The sequence below is a fragment of the Protopterus annectens genome, chromosome 6.part0 (assembly GCF_019279795.1).
Source record: "Protopterus annectens isolate FY-2018-M chromosome 6.part0, PAN1.0, whole genome shotgun sequence".
Lineage (NCBI taxonomy): Eukaryota > Metazoa > Chordata > Ceratodontiformes > Protopteridae > Protopterus > Protopterus annectens.
Window position 1 is genome coordinate 1,056,974,598 of NC_056737.1, and position 26,598 is coordinate 1,057,001,195.

Consider the following 26,598-nt stretch of genomic DNA (forward strand, 5'->3'; position numbering starts at 1 on the left):
TACCATACCACAGCTCCTCTCTAAGCACCCTGTCATATGCTTTCTCTAAGTCTACAAAAACACAATGCAACTCCTTCAGACATTCTCTACTTCTCCATCAACACTCTCAGAGCAAAGATCGCATCTGTAGTGCCCTTTCCTGGCATGAAACCATACTGCTGATTAATCATCACGTCCCTTCTTAACCTTGCTTCCACTACTCTTTCCCATAACTTCATGCTGTGACTGATCAATTTAATCCCTCTGTAGTTACTACAGCTCTGCACATCGTCCTTATTCTTAAAAATCGGTACCAAAACACTTTCTCCATTCCTCAGGCATCCTCTCACTTTCCAAGATTTCATTAAACAATCTGGTTAAAAACTCCACTGCCATTTCACCTAAACACCTCCATGCTTCCACAGGTATGTCATCAGGGCCAACAGCCATTCCATTCTTCACTCTCTTCATAGCTATCCTTACTTCCTCCTTGCTAATCCATTGTACTTCATGATTCACTATCCCTACATCATCCAACCTTCTCTCCCTCACATTCTCTTCATTCATCAACCCCTCAAAGTACTCTTTCCATCTCCTTAACACACTCTCCTCGCTTGTGAGTATGTTTCCCTCATTATCCTTTATCACCTTTACCTGCTGCACATCTTTCCTAACTTGGTCCCTCTGTCTAGCCAATCGGTACAGGTCCTTTTCTCCCTCCTTAGTGTCCAACCTTTCATACAACTCATGTGCCTTATCCTTAGCCTTCGCCACCTCTCTCTTTGCCATGCACTTCATCTCCTTATATTCTTGCCTACTTTCATCTCTCTGACAATCCCACTTCTTCTTTGCCAACCTCTTTCTCTGTATACTCTCCTGTACTTCCTCATTCCACCACCATGTATCCTTGTCGTCCTTCCTCTGTCCAGATGTGATACCAAGCACCTTTCTAGCAGTCTCCCTTACTAGCTCTGCTGTAGTTACCCAGCTATTTGGTTTTCTTCAATTCAGCCTCTGATTTTTGCAGTTTTATCAGTTCATCCGAAGAGCTAGTTAAAGTTTCTATTTTTCCAGCCCTTTGTTATTTGAGCTGATATATTCCTTCAATGTTTAATTTATATTTAATCATCTCTCAGTACATTCAATTATTTTTTTTCTCAAAATTACTGGAAGCCATTTCTTGAACCAAAACTGAAGTTTAAACTGCTTTTTTTTTTTCTTTTTTTTTTTAACAGGTGCATTTTTTTTTTAACAGGTGCATGATTCTTCCCAGTCAGTGTTTACTATTTTCTGGCCGATTTTCTTTCAGGTTCTCTAATTTTCTTCTATGCCGGCATCCAGGAAGTGTAATTACCAGCCAGTAACTGAATCTTACCCAATCTTACTATTTCTCAGTTTCTGTTTTCTCACTGGGAGAAAGGACATTAATGTGTTTACCAATGTGAAGCTATCTTGGAAGTCCCCAACCTTTATATATCAGCCATTGGTTACCAGAAAAGTGCAATAGGGCACAGCCCCTTTTTAGCAGAGGCCAAGATGAAAAGTTCTACTCTACAGCCTTCATCACAGGCAATTAGTATGACCTAGCAATAAAATACACTACAGAACACTGAACCATAGTTATACATACATTCACTCTGAAATATTAATGTATGTTTTATCCAACCAGTTATTATTCAATTGAGACATGTAAACTGGTTAAAGTGTTAAGATTTTTTTATTTTATTTTATTTTATTTATTTAACATTTGTTGACCGGGAATGTCTGACTAGGTTCCACAGAGCCTGTTTTCAGCGGAGGCCCGGGGAGAAATGCTCCAGATTTTACGATACTTACTTGATTTGCCTATACAAGAAGTGGACTTAGTAACGATGTTGGTATTGGAGCAGGACTGTTTTGCTGACAGGTATAATTTCACTGGGATTTTAAAATACATACAGGAAATTATTAGAAGAAGAGAGATTAGTAACGTGGGTGTTAAAAGTGCAGGACTGTTTTGTTATCAGGTGTTAAAACAGTACATGAGACATTTCTGAGGTTTGTAGAGAGAGTAAACAGGTTTACACTGTTATGATTGTTACATTTCTGAGTAAATCTTTACATTTGAGTACACACTAGGCATTGGTTCAGAAAACAGTTTGGTGGGAGAACAGCACCAGTTTAATAACTGGCTGGTGGCAGACCAGGTGTCTGGGCTGTAGAAGATGCTGGGAGCAGTGTTAATGTGAGTATAGTTTAACAGGTTATGTAGCTCCAGACAATTAAGGGACTCAAGTGGAAGACAGAGATATGTTCAGTTAATGTGGTTACATGCAAACTTTGCAAGCTTATTATATGACTGCTCCAGTCTGACTAACCGAGAGAACCGTCTGTCAGAGCAGACAAGGTATCCAGGAGGCTAGGACGGAGATAGGTCTGAGCTACTATGGTCTTGCATGTATGGTCTAACAGAAAAAGGTCTGACTTTATAAAGATGTTTATGGCTAGCTTTCTGAACAATGTACTGGATATGCTAAATGAAAAATTTGTGGTCCAGTATTATACCTAGCAGTTCTGAGTTTTGTACAAGCTTGTTTCTAATATTATCAACCAATAATATTTCTTTGTCACAGTATTTTGATTGCTGGGTTGGAGGAGAAAATACCATTAGCTTAGTTTTCTATGAATTTAGTAGTTTAGATTGCTGAAGCCATTTTTCATTTTTTTTTAAACAATGATGTAGATCATCAAATGGGAGTCATTTGACTGAATAGCCTGCACATATTAATACAGAGTTGTCTGCATAGATGATTATATTTGCTGAAAGAGAGGCTGTATGTTTTTTACATATATAAAAAGTAATGGTCCTAAGACTGAACCTAGTGACACACAATGTTGTTTGCTCAAGGGTTTTATAATTAATCTACCCAGCATATTCATTGTGTTTGGTGGCTGAGGTAACATTTAACCCAACTGACTGCATTGTTGTTAGTGAGACCCACTTCCTTGAGCCTACATAACATGTGATGTGAAACTGTACCAAATACTTCTACAAACAGAAATGTAACAATTTCACCTCAATCTTATTTTTCATGAGCATAACTTATAAAAGTTAGTAATGTCTTTTTGTGCTATGACCTGATCTACATCTGTCCTGTGTTATGGAAAGTTAGGTTTACAAAGCAATTATTCAATTTCATGGGTCAGCAATAGTAGCATCTTATCATGGTAGCAGTACATACTGATATTTGGGACAATCTAAGCAGTCACTGGAGTCAGTTTTGTGACTTTAAAATTATACTTACTGACAAATGAAGGTCAAAAAAGAAACGCTCCAGTTCCAGTGAAAATAAATTCACCTAATCGGCATTTATTCCACAGTACAGCACACATTTACACTCGGATTCTGTGCTCCTTACAAAAGGGACTAGAACAAAGTAGATTAAAAACAAAACAGAACTTACAGAGACATCTAGACAACAAAGGAGTTCTCCTGCCAAATTCAGCAACAGTGAACACCAAAATAACTTCACTTTCAATGGTAGAAACAGATAACAATAAAAACAGCGTCACATTCTATCCAGACAGTAATAACTTTAGCTTGCTTCTCCTTTCAGAAGTCAGCACCTTTCCCCTGATGGGGATACCCCCCCCCCCCCCGATTGTCTTCTTTCTGGTCTACATAATTAAGAGGACAGTCATCAAGAGATGACCCAAAGGTCACAAAATCTGTTGTGTACCAGGGCACTGTGCTTTAAAATTCCATCTGTTTGCATATACTAAGGTATAACCTGGTACAACAGAGAACTCCTTTTAGTCCAAGGTAAAGCAACCTCAGTTAGCAGGATGCACATACCAGAGGTTTAAGAAACATGGGCCCTATGTTGTGGTTGCAGAGGTCAAAGACCCTTCACAAAAGTGCTTGAAATAGTATTGCAAATGCTGATATGCACAGTTTTAAATACTGCTCATACTTCACTGGTCACAGGTGTAAAATTCACTACTATAGGACGTGTACTTCTGTTACACCGTCATCTTTATCCAATACGGACCCCTCCAAGAAACTCACAAATATTCCCGAGCCCAAATGATGCTGCACCTATAACTGCTTCACCCACATCATGACAACAAATTTAACTGGCAATTAGACCAATGTGTATAAAAACAGTCTGCACAACTTACCGTCCCCAAGAAGCTTGGTGTGTACAGTCTCATGGAAAATGATAAGCCCTGGTCCTAAAGTGGATAAGGGAACATCCAGTCCACATCGTGCAGTTGTGGCTTTCAGCTCTTTGGTGAAGTGTTTCAGATAAGCTTCAGATGCATCACCTAGAAACTTAAAAAGGTCATTGTGCAGTCTGTCTGCATGTGTCCTGTATATAATAATATCAGAGACTGCCAGCACCTTGAGAAGCAAACGTGTCCTTTGACTAAGGTTTACTGTGGCCCCTAGCAAGCCCTCAGTGTCTACCACAATGATGCTATGCACAGGGTCATATGCAGCCCAGACTCCAATCGTACAAGATTCCTGAGTTGGGGACGTCTTGAAAACCTCACGGCCATAGAAGAATGTATGATTGAGAGTATGAGATTTGCCATCACCAGTGTTACCAAATATTGACACCACTTTTAGGTTGTCATCAGGTTTGCAGCCCAGCTTCTGTATGAACTCTTCTTCACCAGATACCTTAGAGAAAAACAAAAATGATTATACAGGGAAAACATTTTCAAAATAAACTTGTCCAATACTCTATCAGGTGTTAATATTGTTTGCTCATCCTCTTTTCTATCAAACTAAATTAGTATACCCCTGAACTCCTTCATAATGGATTTCCAATATAAAATCCAATGCCACTTTAACCTGCACATTCCTTAACACAACCATGTGGTTCATCTCCTTCCAAAAATGTGGACCCAGAATCAGGCCCAATACTTTAGTAACAGTCACTTCAATGTGCTCTATCTGCATGTAAAACCATCATTTCTTTCTTTATTCTTTCATTTCTTCATCCATCGGTTAACTGTGTAATGGGTTTGCTCCAGTGGATGCATTCAGTCTTGTCCCAGGATATAGGCAGTAATTACAACTGTTTAAAATACGTACCACAACTGCAGATCTGTGAAGATGGGTCACTATAATATTAAATCGGAATTTTAACATTTACCTTCTTCCTGAACAACTTTCATCTGGGTAAATTTTCTTAAGGCATGCCATTCTTCCACAGGATAATCAATGTTGGTCGTGTGTGTGTGTGGTTTACACACGCGCACACACACAGTCACATGCATACATAATCTATACAGCTGTGTATGAAAAAACACATCTGTATGCATTTTCACCATCTACATATCCAGCTTACCACATTCTATGTGCAACATACAAAATGTATTTCCCTGTGAAGGTTGTAACAATTAAATGTTATCATCCAATGAAGCCAGACTTAAAAAAAACATTTACCATTTATTGTAATTGTAAAAACCAAACCATACAAACATCCTTTAGAGAGATGGAGACATGATTTGTGCAAACTCAGAAGAAACAGGAATATATTTTTCCCTTCCTTCAAGTTTATGCAACCTCAGAGTTAGCATGTGTGTACATATTTTGAGACGGAGAGAGACTGAAGGGGATAACAGAAGACAGCCTCTGAATCAAGGGGAACAGGGAACACAGACCTCTGCAAATGATGAATTTATATTTTACTTAGTAATATTATACAGCAGTAATTAACAAGACACAAGTAAGACCATCTGAGGTAAGACCATGGTTGGTACACTTAACTCTGATCAGTCAAAAATGCATTTTAGCAGTCTTTACTGGTAAAACTGTTGCCACGTCAGGGTTCAGACTACTAACCTTAAGGACATTTTGAAAGTTATTTATGTAATGTTGCTTAGGTTATAAAATATATAGCAATATATGTGAAGCAAAATGTTTGTCATATAGTGTGATTACTTTTATATGGATGTAATTCAATAAAGATGTTTGGGGAAAAAAGGACATTTTAAAAGGTAACAAGAGTAAAGGTTTCTATATTCCAGAATAGTAATCATTTTCCTCTATCTTGAAGCTGGTATGACTTCACAGTCCAACTGAAAAAAAAAAAAAAAAGAAATAGAAAAAAAATATCCTCCTCTTATCCTTTGGTGGGTGAAAGTGACGTACGAGGAATTATCACTTTCAGAGTTTATAAAATTAGCAGAGTCTATGAAGGTTAAATAAAATTCCTCTTCGTTGCCAGAAGAAAAAGGGTTAAAGGCTTCTTTTCTTGACTGTTTTTAGAACACCTTCATTGGTGCCAAGAAAGGTTTGCACCTTTCCATAAAAAGAGAGAGAGAGAGACTGATATTCGTTAGATGTAGGTATCAATACAGCTCTCTGCTGTTTTTCTGTGTGTTCTTAGAATAAAAGTATTCTTCATTTCTAGCATGCATGATGCTTGCCAGAGATGTGGAAACATTTGGAGTAAGCATAGTGGGAATACCTAGCTTAATTACCATGGATGTACTAGGCTCTTCCACCAAAAAGCACCATAGACAAAAAGCACCATAGACAAATTATATAATATAGAGGACCGCAACTTGCATACCAACAACGCTGCTGCTTTGCTCTTTTATAGCAGAAAAGCATAGGAGTAAGTCAGAAGACTTCCAGTACTTAAGAGGATGATTTGTTTGTCCCCGCTTCTGGGAATAGTCAGTCTAATAATCTTTCTCAGTTGCAGTACCTGGGGATATACACATTCTTTTCTACCAACTTCCATAAAGTTCCTCCTTTGTCAAGCTTAATACGTTTTTCCTTCTCTTTTAGTCATTGCCTTTCCTTTCCTTACTTAACAAAATTTAGAGGAAGCAAGTTAGAAACAGCCTAATGTGGTAAAAATGAAGCAAATCCATATCACAAACGCAATTTTACTCTTTGAAAACAGCCTTAGCCACTACACAGGCAAAGATTACACGAGCACTCCTGCAGTATTAAGACAGCAAAAGAAACTGAAGCAGGCACATACCACTGCCATAGACTGCTGTATGCCTAGCTAAGTACCTTGCAACAGAATGCCACAGATCGTGCTATACACCTAGGTCAAGTACCTTCTAAAAAACAGGCAGGAGGACAGTGTTGGCACATTTAAGGAAGAACAACACAGCTGATGAAAATCTGACCACATAAAGTAAAACAGACAAAATAAGGATCTTTTAATGCTAGCAGAACTAATCTGTCTCACAATAAAGGAACCGAGATTTTGCTACTTGATCGAGGATTCCAGAGTGTTCCTTTGTTTCTGATTTGAGCACATTCTGTTTTCTAGCAAAAGCGCACTAGAGAGATTTTCTATTGATCACCGGAACAACCTGAACATTGCAGCCTGGGGCAAAAGATGATGAAGCAGTCTTTTTTTTTTTTTTTTATTCATTACTAAGTTTCTGTGCAGCTCACCTTAAACAGGCCAAAGATTCCAGTCTGCCTTTTCAATACCTAAAAATTAATGAACTAACTAACCAACTAGAGATATGCTGGCTAAAATAAAAATTATGTCTCTTAACTATTTCCTCCTCATATAAATACCTTCTCCAATAAAAGCCTACTTACTGTGTACACAAAAAGTCATTCTTTCTAAACGTCATTTTTTGTTTCCGACTCCATATATAGTCTCATTAATATGGTATACAAGGTTATCATGTCTCTATCCCTTCTAACACACACCATCTCCAGTTAACCTACTTCTCTAGCAGTCACCACCTTCTCTTTTCTCTCCTCCTGCACTTACAATATTTAGGTTTATTACGAGTTTCTCGCATATAATTCAATTCATGTATCTTTGTTAAAGTGCCAAAGCTTCCTGATTCATCAACTTCCCATGTGGCTCTGCAACTAACTGGCATGTAAGAAACCTTTACAGCCCCACACAATTACAGACACGTTTTCCTGTTCTTCATTGTAAAATCAACCAAAGCTCGATACATACAGTCTACATTTACAAGTGCAGCAAAGCTCTATTGTTGCTTTGCAGTTGTTTATATTTTTGCAATTCTGCCCTATCTAAACCTGAAATTCACCAACTGCAAACAGTGTTGTAACCTGGTAAACAAAATTAAAAGTATTTTGGAGCCAACCAAAAATCCTAGTTTTCAGTCCAATTTGGATCACCTGAAAGCAAGCTGCATTAAAGGAAGTACACATGCACCGAACTATGGCTACAAAAACTCTACTCTCAGGTCTTAAGCAATTCTGCATATTACAATTCTATGTTTCTCAAATCCGGCTTTCAAACTCAGGCCTTCAAGAAGGACTGCCCTAGCAAAGAAGGGTGTGGGGGCAATAGGGCACAACTACTTATTGCTAACAGGCTAAGCACAGCACACAAAGCACCTGCCTACTCCCTCTCAACTTCTATGGGGAACACATCACAAGAAGGCAAAGAAAGGTAAAATTTGCCTCCACCTATGCATCACCCCTACATCCACTAACGTAACAGTAACACTCTTAGGACTATTACTCACTTACACTAAGAATTTGATATCTATAAGAATAATGAGACAGTGTTCATAGGTAGGTACTAGGCTAACGGCCCAAAGGCCTATGCAAGCCTAGCCAATAAGGTTCCCTGGCTTACGCCACCCAAGAAAGTTATTTTCCTGTGCCACTGACGAGGAGAGACACAGAAGTGATCCCTGGGGTGTATTTCCTATTTCCCATCCACACATCAAGATTTTTCTTGAGGAGTGCTAATGAAGAACTTTGCTTGACATAGATGGGTAGCCTGTTCCAGAGAATGGGAAGTCTCTGGGATAGGAATCTATCCCTCCAGCATGTCTTGTTTATTGTGGTGACAAGGTTTGGTCCCTAGAGCGTGTAGCTCGGAGGGATTGGGAATTCTTTAGGTGTAGCATGTCCAACAGCTCTGGGTTTGACATAGCTTTATATGTTGTCTCAACCACACTTATTTCCAACATGCAACTTACCAAAACTCATCACATTCCCTACTCAGCCAAACTTACTTAATTGCAACACTCATTGTCGATGCTGGTGTGAATAACCCGAGACGTACCTCCCTGGACTACATGAAAAGAGACATTGAGGAGCTCCCTGATCATGTAGCCCAGGCCGGTATGACCATGACCTTGAGTAGCATCTTGCCCTCACCAAGAATGATGCCACAGTATAAAGACAAAATGACCAATTTTAACAATTGGCTAAAGTATTGGTATCATTGAAAGGGGATCCAGTGTCTGTCAGCCTGGAATGACATGCTCGACAAGCCACGTTGCTTCACTAGGGAAGTCTTGCACCTGTCACCCCTGGGTTTTCGAATACTGGCAAAGGCTCTTGCCTCCCCCATAGTGCCTTTTTTAGGCAAACCCACCTCCATAGACAACACAAAGAAAAAAAAACTAAGGGTAATGCTGCTAAACGCCAGAAGTCTAAACCTCAAGATGCACGCACTCGAGTCTCTCCTCAGTATGGAGAATATCGATATTTGTGCAGTAACACAAACCTGGTTCAAGGCTCCCGAAAGCACCCCAGCACTACCAGGTTATACTTCATACCATGCTTTTCGGCCACAAAACTCTGACTGAACCACAAAAGGAGGGGGAGTATACATATTCATCAAAGATACTCACACCTCCAAGTTAGTAGCACTGCACAAAGCATCGGAGACCATCCATGTGCAACTAACAGTGGGCAAAACTGCCTTTCAGTTTGTAGCCTGCTACAAACCACCCTCCCAAAACACAGGAACCCCACTTGGCTTTCCTGAGAACACTGGAAAATATGAAGGTCTCTCCAAACACCATAATATTGGGTGACTTCAACTACCCAAACATTGATTCGGAAAACTACTCAAGCCCAAACACCCTCACCCAACGATTCCTAGAAATTATAAACTCAAATGCTATGGAACAACTTGTCACATATTGGACCTGGTCATAACCAACATGGGGGTCTCTATGTTCCACAACAGAGGTATACCCCTCATTGGTAAGATCAGACCATAAATTAATCTCACTGGACATCCATATTTCGTCCCCACCCCCAGCCATAGAAACCACGGTGAAGAACTTCTCAAAAGCAAACTTCACACTTCTCAAAACCAAGGTGGAATCCTTCAAAGGCCCCGGGCCAGTGGAAATACAGCCCAAAACATAGAATCCTTTACAAAAGCATTCTATGGGCACCTACAGGAATGCATGGAGCATGCTATCCCAAATAAAACCAATACTCACGCCTCCAAAGGCAGGAGACCTGTCTGGTGGACCCTAGCCATAAATAAGCTATATAACAGAAGGAGGAAGCTACTACATGAGAGAGCAAAATCCTAAAAAGGGAAGGCATCTCTGATCAGTACTAGCAAGAAACTACGATCCCTCATAAAATCATCTAAGGCCAGCTTCGAAAGAAAAATTGCACAAGACACTAAAGATAATCACAAGGCCTTCTTTAGTTATGTCAAGAACCTGAGAGGCAACTCCCAGATACGCTCTGAGTTACTGCAAAATGACAAAAAAATACACTGAACCCACAGACATTGCCAACATCCTGGCAGAAAGGTTCAGTGCAAACTTCTCTCCCCCTTTCCCTCCAAAAGAGCAAATGTCTATCCCAACAGAAAGCAGCCTCCCTGTGATCACAGATGCACAGGTGAGAGCTGCCCTCTCCGAAGCAAAAAACACAGCATCAATGGGACCAGATGGTGTCCCGGGCGGCATCTTACATGAGCTCCAAGAAGAACTAAACCCTCACATAAAGACACTGTTCAATCTCAGCCTTACTACAGGATATGTACCCAAGGAATGGCGTACAGCAACAGTGGTCCTGCTCCACAAAGGTGGTGCCACAAAGGACCCCAGAAACTATCGCCCTATAAGCCTGACTAGCCTGGTCTGCAAGGCTATGAAGCGTATCATCATGGAAATCATAAACAAAGACATTGGGAACCTCCAGGCACTGGATCCTACCCAATTTGGCTTTGTCAAGGGCAAATCTTGCCTCTTGAACCTGGTCGACTTCTTTGAAACTGTTACCAAAGCCATAGATGAAGGGAAGGTAGTCCACACAGCCTACCTGAACCTCGCAAAAGCCTTCAACAATACCCCACTTGGGCATCATAAATAAGCTCACCAGCTTAAATATCAACCCCTATATCACAAGATGACGGCAAACTGGGTGCCATAATCGACTCTCCGGCTGACACGAGCATCCTCCAAAAGGGTCTCACAAAGACGGATAACTGGTACCAGAGCCATGGCCTAAAGCTAAATGCCAAAAAGTGCATTGTCATCCCCTTTGGGAAAAACAAAGTGCCCACAAATTACCACATAGGTGGTAATCCATTAAGTACGGAAGTAAATAGGGACTTCGGACCCAAGTAGATAGTAATCTCTCCTTTGACAATCACACTGCGAAAGTAGTTAGAAAGACCTTCTATACAGCCCACCTTATCCCAAAAGGGTTCACATCTAGATCAAGAGAGGTTATTGTTCCCCTCTACTCATCACTTATCAGGCCCATAATTGAATACAATGCCCCATTTGGGATGTACCTTACCCAACACCTGCAGCAACTGGAAAGACCCCAAAAGTACCACACCAAGAGGATCAAGGAACTCAAACAGATGCCCTATGCAGTTCGGCTAAAGAAACTCCAGCTCTAATCAGTTGCGTACCGCCTATTCAGAGGCAATCTGTGTCTGACGTATAAAGCCATGACCAACCCAGAATTGATGGACATGCTCCACCTCAAGAAAACCTAATCCTACACGCTCCAGGGACTTGAACCTCAGCACAGAAATAAATAGGACATGCTGGAGGGACAGATTCATATCCCAGAGGCTCCCCTCACTCTGGAACAAAATCCCAATCCATGTTAGGCAGAGCCCCTCACTGACCCTATTCAAATGGTTCATTAAGTACTGATAGTTTTACATTTGAGGAGAAACTGTAACCAGAAAGTGTGTACTGATATGCATTGCCTAGTGGAATTAGGTTGGTCAACAACACAAAGACAAAGAAGCACTGCACTGGTGTGAATGACCCGAGACGTACCTCCCTGGACTACATGAAGAGAGACATGGAAGAGCTCTCTGATCATGTAGCCCAGGCTGGTATGACCCTGACCCTGGAGTAGCATCCTGCCCTCACCAAGAAATATGCCACAGTATAAAGAAAAAATGATCAATTTCAACAAGATGGCTTGCACCTGTCGCCCTTAGGCTTTCGCATACTGGCTAAAGCTCTTGCCGCCCCCATAGTGCCTTTTTTATAGACAAGGCACAAAAGACAAACCCATCACCATAAACAGCACAAGTAACTAAAAACTGAGGGTAATGCTACTCAACGCCAGAAGTCTAACGCTCAAAATGCATGCACTCGAGGCACGCCTCAGTATGGAGAACATTGACATTTGTGTGGTAACAGAAACCTGGTTTAAGGCTCCTGAGAGCACCCCAGCACTACTAGGCTATAACTCATACCATACCTTTCGGCCACAGAACCAGGACCGAAACACAAACGGCAGGGGTGTATCCATATTCATCAAGGATACCCACACCTCCAGGTTAGTGGCGCAGCACAAAGCATCAGAGATCATCCATGTGCAACTAACAACGGGCAAAACTGCAATCCAAATTGTAGCTTGCTACAGATCACCCACCATGGCCCAGTACCCCCATTCCGCATTTCTGGAGACACTGGGAAATATTAAGGTCCTACCTAACACCCTAATACTGGGTGATTTCAATTACCCAAACATAAACTGGGAGAACTACTCAAGTACTCCCTTGCCCAACGCTTCCTAAAATTTATAAACTCGAACGCCCTGGATCAACTGGTCAACACCCCCACCAGAGGGAACAACATATTGGACCTGGTAATCACCATGGGCGACCGGTGTTCCACACCGGAGGTCAACCCCTCGCTGGTTACATCAGACCATAGACTAATCATTCTGGATATCCACATTCCGCCCCCACCCCCAATCAAGGAAACCACAGTGAAAAACTTTTCAAAACCAAACTTCACGGTACTTAAAGACCGAGGCGGGAAGGTTCACAGCCCCCATGCTAAAGGGCAATGCTGTCCAAGCTGCTGAAACCTTTACAAAGGCACTCTATGAGCATCTGCAGGAATGCATAGATCGTGCTATCCCAAGTAAAACCAAGACTCACTCCTCCAAGAAAAGGAAACCAGTCTGGTGGACCCCTGCCATAAACAAGCTATACAACAGGAGGAGAAAACTAGTACAGAAGAGAGTAAAATCCCAAGAAGGAAAGACATCCCTGATCAGTATCAGCAAGAAACTACGATCCCTCATTAAATCATCCTGCTATAAACAAGCTATACAACAGAAGGAGGAAACTAGTACAGAAGAGAGTAAAATCCCAAGAAGAAAAGACATCCCTGATCAGTATCAGCAAGAAACTACGATCCCTCATTAAATCATCCAAGGCTAGTTTGGAAAGAAAAATTGCCAAGGACTCCAAATATAACCACAAAGCGTTATTTAGCTATGTCAACAACCTAAGTGGAAACTCTCAGATCTGCTCTGAGTTAATGCAGAATGGCACAAAATACACTAAACAGACTGATATTGCCAACATTCTGGCAGAAAGGTTTAGTGCAAACTTCACCCCCTTCTCACCCCCTAAAGGGCCCATAAAAATGTAGGGCCCCATCAATCACCAACACACAGGTTAAAACAGCCCTATTCAAAGCCAAAAACACAGCTTCAATGGAACCGGACGGCGTCCCAGGCTGTGTCTTACAACAGCTCCAAAATGAACTAACCCCTCACCTAAACACACTGTTAAACTCAGCCTCTCTACAGGATATGTACCCAGAGTGGTGCACTACAACAGTTATCCCGCTCTACAAAGGTGGAGCCACAACGGACCCCGGGAACTATCGCCCTATAAGCCTGACTAGCGTGGTCTGCAAGGCTATGGAACGCATCATCATGTAACTCATTAACAGAGACATTGGGAACCTCCAAACCTTGGACCCTGCCCAGTTTGGCTTTGTTAAGGGCAGATCATACCTCCTAAACCTGGTGGACTTCTTTGAGACAGTTACCAAGGCATTAGACGAAGGAAAGGAGGTCCACACAGCCTACCTAGACCTTGCAAAGGCTTTCGACACCATTCCCCATTCTAGTATTATAGACAAGATCATCAGCTTGAACATAAACCCCTACGTCACGAGATGGGTTGCCGACTGGCTCATGGATAGAACCCACATGGTGAGAGTTGCAGCCTCTATGTCCTACTCTAAACTGGTTACAAGTGGCATCCCCCAGGGCTCAGTCCTAGGACCCCTCCTGTTCGGTATATACTTCTCAGAGGTACAGGCAAGCATAGGTGGACTATGGCTGACCAAGTTCGTAGACGACTGCAAACTAGGGGCCATAATTGATTCTCCGGCTGATACAGACACATTCCAGATTGGTCTCACTGAGACGGATAACTGGTGTCAAAATCATGGCCTCAAGCTAAATGTCAAAAAGTGCATAGTCATCCCCTTTGGAAAAACAAAGTACCCACAAACTACTACATAGGTGGTAGTCCACTAAATACAAACTGTAATAAGGGATCTGGGGACCCAAGTAGATAGTAACCTCTCCTCTGATAATCATACTGCCAAGGTGGTTAGAAAATCCTTCTATGTGGCCCACCTAATCACAAAAGGGTTTGCATCTAGAACAAAAGAGGTTATTGTGCCTCTCTACTCATCACTCATTAGACTCATCATAGAATACAACGCCCCATTTGGGATGTACCTTACAAGACACTTGCAACAGCTGGAAAGACCACAAAAGTACCCCACCAAGAGGATTACTGGCCTCAAACAGATGCCCTATGCAGCCCAACTCAAGAAAATCCAGCTGTACTTGGTTGCATACCGCTTACTCAGAGGTGATCTCGGCCTGACATACAAGGCCATGTCCAACCCAGAATTGATGGACATGCTCCACCTAAAAAAAAAAAAAAAAAAAAAATTCCAGAGAGCCACACAGTGGCTCTGCTGGATAGTGGCACAAGGTACTGATGGCTCTGCTGGACAGAGGCACAGGGAGCTAATCTAAGGGGGTGCTGAAAGCCAACACATACTGGCTAGGCTTATAAATGCCCTTGGGCAGATAGATTCATAGGTAAGTACTAGGCTATCAACCTAAAATTAGAAATACATACATACAAAAAAAGGCTACTTCATTTTCAGAAAATGCCCATTTTCACCAATCCCCGAAATGTCTACACAAACTTTAGTTGGAAAGCATAACAATAAAACTTAACATAAAATGCCCTAATGACAATTCAGGTTCAAACACTATGAATGACAAACACAGTCTACAATTCCAGAGGTCACTCCTCACATGTGCTAGCTTCATTCTACCATCACACTACCTTAATTAAAAATTATACAATGACTGGCCGGTAACATCGTAAAACGAGCATACTGACTGGCCAGCCCAATCAGTGTGCCCGTTGAGAATATACAACGGAAAAAGGTCCGATCGCCCAGACTTTTTTCCGTTGATATATTCTTTAATTTTAAGGGGTTAAAAAAAAAAAAAAAAAAGCGTAGCAACAGAGATCTTTTCTTCGTTGCTAACTTTCCTGGGCACTGATGTAATGGTTATGCATGGGAACGCAAGTTCCAAACGCATGCGCAGTACATCAGCAATGGGAAAGCGGAGGTGTCCAGTGGCAGAAGGACAGCACGGTGCCATTATACAAGGACATTATTTAAGTAAAGTATTTTTTCTTAAATAATGTCATTGTATAAATAGCAATAATGCACTTCTTGGTGTGGGTAATGCTGGATTTACCCACAGTTGTCTTTATTTAATCACTCGGGCTTCGCCCTCATGACCAAACCACACCAACCATGGGTGAATCCAGCATTACCCACACCCAGGCGTGGGTTATTGCTTATTATCCCACATTCAAGCAATATTCCACTTACATGCTTACAGAAAATTCTCTCAAAAATCAAATTTGAAGCAGCTATATAAACTCCAGAAACACAGAAAAGCAGGTAGTGACAAGCAACACCACACTTCATCCAAATGAGTAGGCACCTCACTGCAAAACTCCTTAACAATTTTTAACCCATTCCTTTCCCCTCTTCCAAAGGATCTTACCCAAAAGCTCCACTGCATGCACCCAATTGGCCCAACTGTTCTCTAGGAAGAGGGCAGAGCATCCATGGGCCACAGCAATAATCTTGCAACCCTGTATGTTCCTGCTGAAGGAACCCCATCAGAGTCATGGAGTAGAGAGTGGACCAGTTACTGGGTCCTGTGGACTTGCACATCACAGGTGTAACACATGCTACTCCCATGATGTGTCACCCAAGTGGTTATTAGCCACAGCCACCACCCCACGATGGGCGAGTCAGCAGCGAACACTGACTTCTATTACCCCAGCCCATCCAGCACCCATGTCGCTAATCAAACACACGTGATCTGAAAGTCAGGGCTTCTCTCTGCATTACGGTGGACTGCAGCCTCCTTCTCTGCTGCACTTTCTCCTGCTCATAAACAGCAACAACTGTTCTCATTCCCAGCTCAGACTAGCAACAGGGCATGTGCAATTACCACTCGGCATCCCTCCTAGCTCCTATCCCACATCCTTGAACCTTATACTTCTGGACAGATCTGAGAATACCTAAAAATGTATGGGGTACTTTGTGATGAACATTGTTTCTTAGCAAATTTACAAGACCCATCTTCTTCTAATTTAAATTCATCCAAGGCACTTAAGTTGCCCAGTTTACTAGTGCAATCTTTGCAGATGCAATCAAAGCATATGAATTGGTCTTGTGCCTTCCCCTACTCAATGACATGGCTACTCAAACCTTATCTGCTGGTATTATATGAAGAACCACACTCCATTTCAAAACTGAATATAAAGTTTGCTGCCCTGAAGGGTTATTTTAAGGACTGCTTATAACTTTTGTTCTACTAGCTATAAACCACTGCAAAAGACCAACTTATTTCACCATTTTTTTATTCTTTATCACAGTTATCTAAGCAGGTACTTTTTTTTTTTTTTTGGCTTAGTCACAGAGGTTATAAGTCAGAAAAACAGATTACAGTTCTTAGGACTACAATGACTTAGGCACACAGAAAGCTGCAGTGTTGTAAAATGGTACCAAAGTTCACACAACAGTGACTTTTCTTTGCTCACTCTTACAATACAGTGTTGCTCAACAGGAAAACGCTGTCTGACTAAATAAAAAAAAAAAAAAAAACTGCACATTAAGAGACCTGCGAGGCAGTACGTACTAATATTTATGTTTCTGCACTCTTAATGTAAAGATAGTCAGGTGAGACAGTAAATCGGGGTTTGGTTACTCTGGTAGTTATTAAGATCTCGTGGCAACAGCTGACGAATAATGAGAGTTTTTTTGGTGTTCTGACCAAATTCCCAGCAGCCAGTACAAACAAAACCATTGATGTTCTTTTAAAAGACAGACGGTGGCATACCTCTCAACTGTCCAATTTTTCACCTCATATTTTTGGTTTGAAAATTAAAAAAAAAATGGTGGTTTTCAAGTAAATCACCAAGGACTGAAGCCACTAACTAATGATTCAGACTTCACATCCTTTACAAAATCCAGGTTAATGCAAAATGTATTATAGCAATTTTCTAAGTTTACATGAGCAATATTTAAAATATATCCCTATTTTGGGCATTTGCCCCCACCCCTTCCACCCCCATTATTTCTGGCTTTGTCCAGATTTTTTGCACTAAGAGGTGATGTCCAGCAGCCAAATGAGTTTTACCAGCTTAACAAAATGCAGAAAGTAAATAAACAAAAAGGTGTCACAGGTTTATATATTTTTTACATAATCTAACATGCAATAGGATTAGGAGGTTTGGTATCAAAGATATGCGGGGTTTCACTTGGTTCGGTTGTACAATTTTTCATCCTGTCTGAAAGATACTTCTATAAAAACTGCCATGATGACTTGAAGATTTGAAAGAATTACTGCAATCATGTTACATTACAAGATCAATAAAGCATTGCAATCTGCTAAATTTAAGATATGCAAGATATCCTTAGGGAAGTCTTCAAGGCAGAATTTACTGCAGTACATAATTTAAGTCCAAAGTATGACTTCACTGTTATGTCCTGAACCAGTTTTAAATTCATGCTGCACCGCAATGAAAATACAAGAGCCCTCAGAATCAAGCATTACTCACATGCAGTAATAACATTAGTTTCATGAAATACTCTTCAGACACAATCTACCTTCCATCTAGAGTCCCCTCCAGAAGAACATTTTCTCTCTATCCTTTAATAACCAATACATCTTTACTATAGTAAGACACTAAAGCACTTTAGTTTTCTAGAGGAAATGTTAACATCTGATACATCCTGACCATAAGTAAACAGTCAAAAAGTTTTAGCTTGAAGATTCAAAATTATAGGGCTAGCATTAAAAGTATTTGTAATGTGGATTATTCTGGATCAGATTATTATATGTATAACCATTAAGATGTAATTCTGTTTTAGAAATCTGAATAAAAATTAAAAAAAATCTACAGCATTCTTGCTTATAAAAGCAAATGAGAAGACGGAATTAAACTATTAGAGGTGTAAATCCATCCTTCCAGCCACAACTCCTTTTCTTCATTTTTGCACATGGGGTCAGGGTGTCACTTCAACAGCAACAATCATCTAGAGCCAAGGCTTACACCACCGGGTGACTAGCCCTGCCGCTGTAGTTCATTCACACTTTACACTCGCACATAAACAATCACAAAAATGACCAATTTAGAGTGTCCAATCCACCTACTGCTTTGTCTTTGGAATGTGACAGGAAACCAGACAACTCAAAGAACACCCATTTGAAAACAGGGAGGACATGCAGACTCCACAGAGAAGGCACCCCAGCCACGAATCAAACCAGGGAACTTCTTGCTGTGAGGCGACAACTCAGTCTGCTGCACGATACATACTATTGCATTCATAAAGTAGCAGAAGTTATTCTGAGAACTAAACCAACACGAGGATGAAGACAGGAGATTTTGCCAAAAGGGATGATTAAGTACAGGCAAAGAAAACGGGTAAAAGGGGGCTGGAATTTACTGGAGAAAACGGACAAAGAAATGAAAGTACTGGGAGAAAATAACTAGCGAGAGGGAAAGGTAACAGAGGGAGATGAGGCCAAGACAACATTTGGACAACAGGCTAAAGACAGCCTTCCCTAACAGGGATTGATAGAGCATAAGCAAAGAGATAGGGGAATCTTAAGTGAAAGACTTGCTCTGGCGGGGGTTTTATTCAAACCTAGCACCAAAGCTGCTGTTAAAAATGGATGATCAATAGGGCATATATAATACAGCATGATAACTATAAGAATCAATCAGAGGATGTTAAAGTGGGGAGAGAGACTGGAAAAGCAATTTACCAGGGAAGAATGGAAGGACTTGTGTATGGTTCCTAAGTATGCAAAGTCAAGAAGGTTAAGGATATTTGAACTGTCTGCATAGTGTCTGCACCAAGCAGCTTCAAAAAATTTTTCCTCAGGTGGACAGCAAATGTTAGAGGGGTGATGGGGAAGAAAGGGCCAACTGGGAATGTGTTTTGTACGTGCAGTGAGTTGGAAGATTTGAAAAATTCTCTACTGTGTACTCTGTCAGAAATATTGTATGAGCAAATGTCTGCACCTAAGAACATGATTTTTTTTCAGCTGGGACACAGGATCTGAACTGCCTATGTAAAGTAAGACCTTAAGTTTAATTTGATGTATGCCAAAAAAGCAATGGTGAGAAGATGGAAAAAGTATAAAGAGACTGTATTTGAAGGACTGAATATTATAAATAAAAAAAAAAGAGAGAGATAAAAGAACTGGAAGAGGGATCTTTACAAAAGGGAATCAAATTACACAGAAATAAATGTAAATTACAGGAACAACATTTGCAGTATCATGTTCAGGAGCAGGAGTGAGGTTTAAAGGAAAGAAAGAATTCTGCAATTTACATAATGTTGGACTACTGGCAATTACAGAAAAAGATATTTGGGAAGTATAATGCATGTAAATGGATAAAAATATTAAGTTTGTTTTCTTTTCTGTTAATGTATATCAAAATACGGGTAAAATTTCTGACAAAAATAAATATAATTTTTCACACAAAATGTCCACATAAGCAGCTACATAAATTATTCCTTAGAAATGCAATGATAGTGCAAATAAAAATAAGTTTCCTAGCTAAACCATGCATTTCAGTCAGAAATGAAACAAATTTTCCTCAGAAACATAAAATTAATGGAAGATTTTCCCCAATAGTTGAGTCTAGAACAGAAGCTGCTGTTACAAAGGGATAATTAATACAGCATATAAAATGCAGCATGACAGCTGTTAAATATCAAAGCTTCAAAAGACTGCCTTTCTGGTCTCTCTTCCCAGTTTACAAAGGAACAATGGCAGGACAGCTGTATGGCTCACAAGTGTGCAACAAAGTGCAGAAGGTTTATGATTTTTGAATGGAAGTCTTGAAGTAGATGAAAGAGAAACAACTGAGAACATGTTTTTTGAGAGTGCAATGAGCATGTTTTTAAAAACTCATTTTAGAGTACTTCGTCAGAAACGTTGGGAGAGCAAATGGTCTTAACTAAGGAAATGGTTCTTTTTGAGCTGCAACACAGGAAATGAATTGCCTAGACATAGGAACATTTTACTAAGTTTAATGCTACTGGCTGCCAAAATGCAATTACTAGAAAACAGAAACTAAGTCAAGTGTAACTGAAGATCATAAAGAAAGCAAAAGAACTGGAGGCGAGATTGTCATAAAAGAAAAGGAGCTAATTACTTAAAATAATGGAATATGTAGGAACAATACATGCAGTATAATGTTCAGGAGGAGGAGTGAGGTTAAACCAATGCAGGAAGTGAGCCATTTATGTACTGTTGAATTGTTAAACATGTACACTCTTTCAGAACAAAGAGGAATACATCTATGGTTTGTTTTCTTTTCTGTAGTTTTATCTATGTCACAATTGCATCTATGACTTACTAACGAGGTTTAAAAAAAAAAAAAATTAAAGGAGAAAACATTTTGTTTGATAAAAATAAAAAGATTGAAAATGCCATTAAGTATGAGCACATTTCAACATGGAGATACAAATGTCTGAAAAATGAGATACAAATGAAAAAGGGTAGGAAAACTAGGTACTAATGACATGCTAACACATGCCAGCTGAGCAAGGTCACAATTTGTGGTCCTGTGCAAAGGAAATGTTACAATAATGTGACTCTCATTACAGAAGGGCAAAGCATTGTATAAATTTCGGAGTTGCAGAAAGCAAAAATGCTTGCAGCAGCAATAGCAATTCTGCTAATACTGCCAAGTCTTGTAGATGTGTGTGAGGTGGCATCTGGTACCAGTGAAAATATTACTGAGACAGGGTGACCTATCAGTATGGTGAGGTGATGTACAGTCCAAACCAATGAGTCAGGATAAGGAAGCAATATCAGTGCATTGTCAAACAACATAAGCATGCTTCATGCAATGCTAGCATCAAGCAATGTTGGTTAGTGCATTATCGGGCTATACTGTGCAAACATTCCCAGATTTGCCTCACAGAAGGAAGGGCAGAGTGAGTCCAATGACCTCCATGTGCAATGGTGTACACAGACATAACAGCATGTCTGCCTACACACGATGGGCAGTGAAATATATCACAAGAGGTAGTGACTGAAATCTCAAAATGATGGGCATTTAATGAAGGAGTGGAGATGCCACTACATGACCGTGACCTGCAAGTCCTCCCTATCAAGTATTGAACATGACTGTGCAATTATGACTTGGATGGTATTTGCTCATGAGGTGTTCTGCCACTTGGGGCCAAATGTTGTGCCCATCCTTAATGCAGAGTGTCAAAGCACTGTATATATTCAGACAATGGTGAGGACTGTGTACCCTGTGATGCCTATCTAGACAGCCACTTCTGCTATATACTCTAGCTCAACCTCATGTAGCACTGCCAGTGTGGACAGTGATGATGGCACTGTGGCTAGTAAGTACACCGGCTGGATTTCAGCAAAGAAGAAATATAGTGAGCCTGAAGGAAAATCAACTAGAAAAAGTAGCTTCCAGCAATTCAGAAGAAAAAATAGAATATCAATATGTTTAGTACTACAATACAGAAATATGCAGAATGATGTGTTAACCTGCTACATCATCCAATGAGATGCACAGAAGTGGATTCATCCTCAAACTTGTGCCCAGTGCTCCAGTGACAATTGCATTAACACACTGTCCCAACTAGGGGACACCAACATTTCCTTTGGCTCTGCTTCTCCTGAGCAGCTCCTCCTAAGCCTTTGCCCTGACATGGTGTAGCAGGATGTGACACACTTACAAGACTGGAGAAAATTGCGATTAACACCCCACATATCGTTTATGTCATGATTCACTGTCTGTTATGCTTCGTACTATAAACTATGGTCAGTACCCCCTCACCCCAACAACAGTCATCCATGGATCCCAACTGCTGGTACCCAAAGCTTTATCCTGTGGGTGTTTGTCTCTCAGCCAACCTCTTCCACCCACCTACTCAGTCAGATGTTCAGTCACTTGCGAACACACAAGACAGAGCTACACGCTGTATACTACTGTGACAGACAGGATGACAGAAACAGACCAAGCCATAACCTACTTATACTACTGTGACAGACAGGATGACAGAAACAGACCAATCCATAACCTACTTATACAGTACTATCACCAGAGAGATAGCCACATGACTATGCCATGCAACACATGCAAGCACAGACACGGGAATACTTACAGCAGGCGTACATGCATACGAACATCTATTTGTTAGAATGAACATGCAGGTAAATGGTATGGCAAGCATGCCAATACAACAAAACACCTAGGACATCAGTGAAACAATACTACCTTACTATGTTATGAGGAACAGCTGTACGTCGATACAGAAATGCTGTACACCAGCTTAGACCACCATGTGGATTACACAGGCTACATCCGCCACCATGTGAATTACACAGGCTACAGCTGCACTACAGCTATGACAGTTGTGTACAAGGATAAGCTGTCTTGATATTGTGGCTATCTTGTTGCCAGAAGAAATGGACAAATATGAAACACATGACAAACATCTTTAAACACTGCTAGCCTTTGCCGAATTCCACTGTGAAGGTGCACAACCTAAGGAGGAAAAACTTACAATACAGTACTTTTTCATAATATTGTGCACCTCCCCAGAGCTGTCTACACATCCAGGAATTGCTGTTATGCCTGCTACTATTATCAGCCAGATAGGCAATACAGCTGCTAAACTCTGCATAACTTATTCCACAAAAATACATACATTTAAACAAAAAAAAAAAAAAAAAAGAAGAAGTTATCCGCCTTTCCCCCATCCTGCAAAATTCCTACATGTTCTCATATTCAGTGGTCCTCTGGTTGTTCTTTCCTATTTTTTCTATTCTTCCTATGCACTCCTTTCCTTAGTTCTTACGTGTATAACATGTGTCCGCACATGTGAACACCACAACATTAAAGCTGAAAATACTCAATAGCTACAAATCTTTCTACAACACTGCCTACTGTCCTCCCAAGGGACCAAAGTACAATGATCAGTCTCTTATACAGATGTACTGTTTTAGGTTTCAGATGTGAGAATAGAAAACAAAATCACAAACAGAGACAAATCACACACATCCAAAAATCACACCACTATCAAAAATCATGGAGAAATGTCTTTAATCCCAAATGATGTCCTATATGACCCAAAACAACCTACTAACCCATATACAACATGGTTTCCGTCCTGGGCATAGTACCATCATGACCCTCCTCTCCTTCCTAGACTCCATAAACCTTGCTCACGACTCTGGCAAAATAGTTTCTACTCTGTTTCTTGACCTCTCCAAAGCCTTTGATACATTTTCTCATCCCTTACTATTATCCCAACTCTCCTCTCTTAACTTCTCCCCCCCCCACCAGCTACCTCCTTGAAAGACAGCAAGCAGTCAAATGGAAAAACTCACTCCCTTTCTACACACCCCTACCAGAGTTCCATCCTAGGGCCCCTCCTCTAACATTTTCATTAACACCTTCAACCAGTCTCTCTCCAATGCCACACTAATTCAATATGCTGACAATTCGACCATTATTTGTACAGCAGACACCCCCTCCGACCTACTTCTGAGAACTCAGTTAGCCTTCTTCAATACCAAACCATGCATGCATAGCAATTACCTCATCTTAAATTCCAATAAAACAAAGTTAATGATCTTCTCCCCATCCAAAAACACCAATAGAGAAACAACCTATTTTACAGTGACTGCTCAAAATAGCCCCATAGATACAGTATCACAATAGATACAGTATCACATACCAAACTGCTTGGTGTCATAATTGATGACAAATCTAACATTTGATATCCATATCCAAACTAATATCAAGAAAACTCACCAAAATCTAGGTCTCCTATACAGACACAATCATTACCTTACCCTCTCCACCAGACACACCCTTATCTCTACTTACCTTCTTCCCTCTCTTATGTACAGCACCCCCCTATTCACTAATCTTCAGCTAAGCTTACAGGCCAAGTTGGAAGCCTGTTACAATAAAATCTCCAAATTTGCCACCAACTCCAGAAACTCATCGCATCACTGTCTCGCTCCACTACCTGAAATGGTTTGAACTTCCTAACTACCCCTTAGACATACTACTGCTCACAAGCTCATATTCAAACCTTCTAGTTGTCCTGCTCTGTCCACCTCTTTAACCCCCTACATTCCCAACTGCTCTCTAAGATCAGAAAACCAAAATCTTCTAAACATATACAAGTCTCGTCGACCCCCTGGCCACCTATTATCCTGCTCCTTAGCTAAACTCTGGAATTCTCCCGCTACCACCCTTTGAAATACTCAGAGCCACTCAAACTTCAAAACTCTTCTCCAATCTCACCTCCTTTCAAAGTGGGAATGTTCCTGTACCCCTACCACATAAACTCTAACACCATCTCCCATGCACTATATACCTCAAACTTCTATCACTGTGCTCTCTTACCCTTTGCCTCTACTTCCTCTCCTACCCTATACCTCAACTCCCCCAACCAACTCCCATTCTCCACTATATACCACATTTTACCTCTCCCACCTCACCTACTTCTCTCTGACTTCTGCTCATATTTCTAACTTAAAAAAAAATATCTGTACATAAATGTTTTATTTACATGTTTTTTTTCATCTGAAATGCCTGTACTTTTAATATGTTTAAACTACATGAATCTCACTTTTCTAAATCATTACCTAGGATTTGAAATGTCTTTTTAACAAATTGTATAATATCTCTATATTTTTTGTTGTTCTACTACTTTAATTTTTGTATAACTATTGTAAAACTGTCTATACCCTGTGGAGCTTTTCTCCCTGGGCCTCCACTGAAAATGGGCTCTTCCAGGCTCAGTGGACTGTCCTGGTCAACAAACTGTAATAAATAAATAAAATAATACAACATGTGGAGTGTAGCTAATCTACAAGTAGGAGTCTGGGCTAGAGTATGGCATTCATTCCACAGCAATTTCCACTTGCCTTGTCGCAGCACTACTCCTTTACCTACTCTAAAGCACAGTTAGCTGCATTTAAGTGCAGCATGTCCTGATTTGGATATTTTATGTCTCCCCATGTTCCCTCACTATCACATAGCTGTGCATGGCTTGAGCAGACATTTAGTACATTTATACAAATCATGGCCAGTCACACCTGCCTAAATAAATGGCAATTTATGTTGTAACTTTAGGCTTTTTCCCGGTTAGGGGTCGCCACAGCGGAACTCCGGTCCGCTAATGATTGGCAGTAGATTTTTACATACAGAGTTGCCAGCCTTGACGCATAACCTTCAACGAAGGTACGCCCAGTCACGCATGCCTCCACACAGAAGACCCTTTAGCTGAGAATCGAACAGGACAAGGTCTTACTGTGAGGCGACAACGCTACCGCAGCACCACCATCACAGTATAAATAAATGGCAATTTATATGGACGTTAATGACTCCACTGCACTTAATCAAAAACAAAAATTAGAAAGAAAATACAGCATGCATTCCAAAAACCCTGTGCTGTTCCAACCTATGAGTACTTACGGGCTGTGCAAACGTGAATAATTTTAGATAGTTTGGCTAGCTTTTAAAGTGACTGCTCTTGACTTTGTTGCTAACTTAGAAGTGAATGCATTTAGTTATTAGGTTTGCCTTACATTGGGACTGCTCCTATCCTAGTCCTCACACCTATTGCTTTCACATATCATATTTCTGTATACGCAATAGCGTTCCGTGTTATGACTTGCTATTTACACCATCTATACCTCCTAAAGAGACCGGAAAGTGTTTCAATTGAATTGTTTATGTTAACGTGAATGCGTTCACTGCATTACTCTGGTGTGTGTGGTGATTTGCTGTAACACTAGGCTCTATATATTATTAGCTATACAGTTATTTATTTGAAATGTACTTTTCACCATTAATATGTACATCCTAAAGAGTTATATCAACTATGTGTAACGTTGTTTTGCTTACCAGTTGCATAACCTGTCTTTATTGCATTTTGACTCTGAATTTGTAACCCTGTATGTTAATATTGTACTCTAACATT

General features: G+C 40.5%; 1 protein-coding gene across 1 annotated transcript in view; it reads right to left on the minus strand.

The window, feature by feature from the left end:
* The window catches only part of ZFYVE1 (zinc finger FYVE-type containing 1), a 568,277-nt gene that overhangs the window by 530,420 nt on the left and 11,259 nt on the right, over positions 1-26,598 (minus strand). The window contains exon 2 of the mRNA XM_044074669.1: positions 4,141-4,645. Coding sequence (XP_043930604.1) covers positions 4,141-4,645 — 505 coding nt within the window. The remainder of the gene's footprint in view (positions 1-4,140; positions 4,646-26,598) is intronic.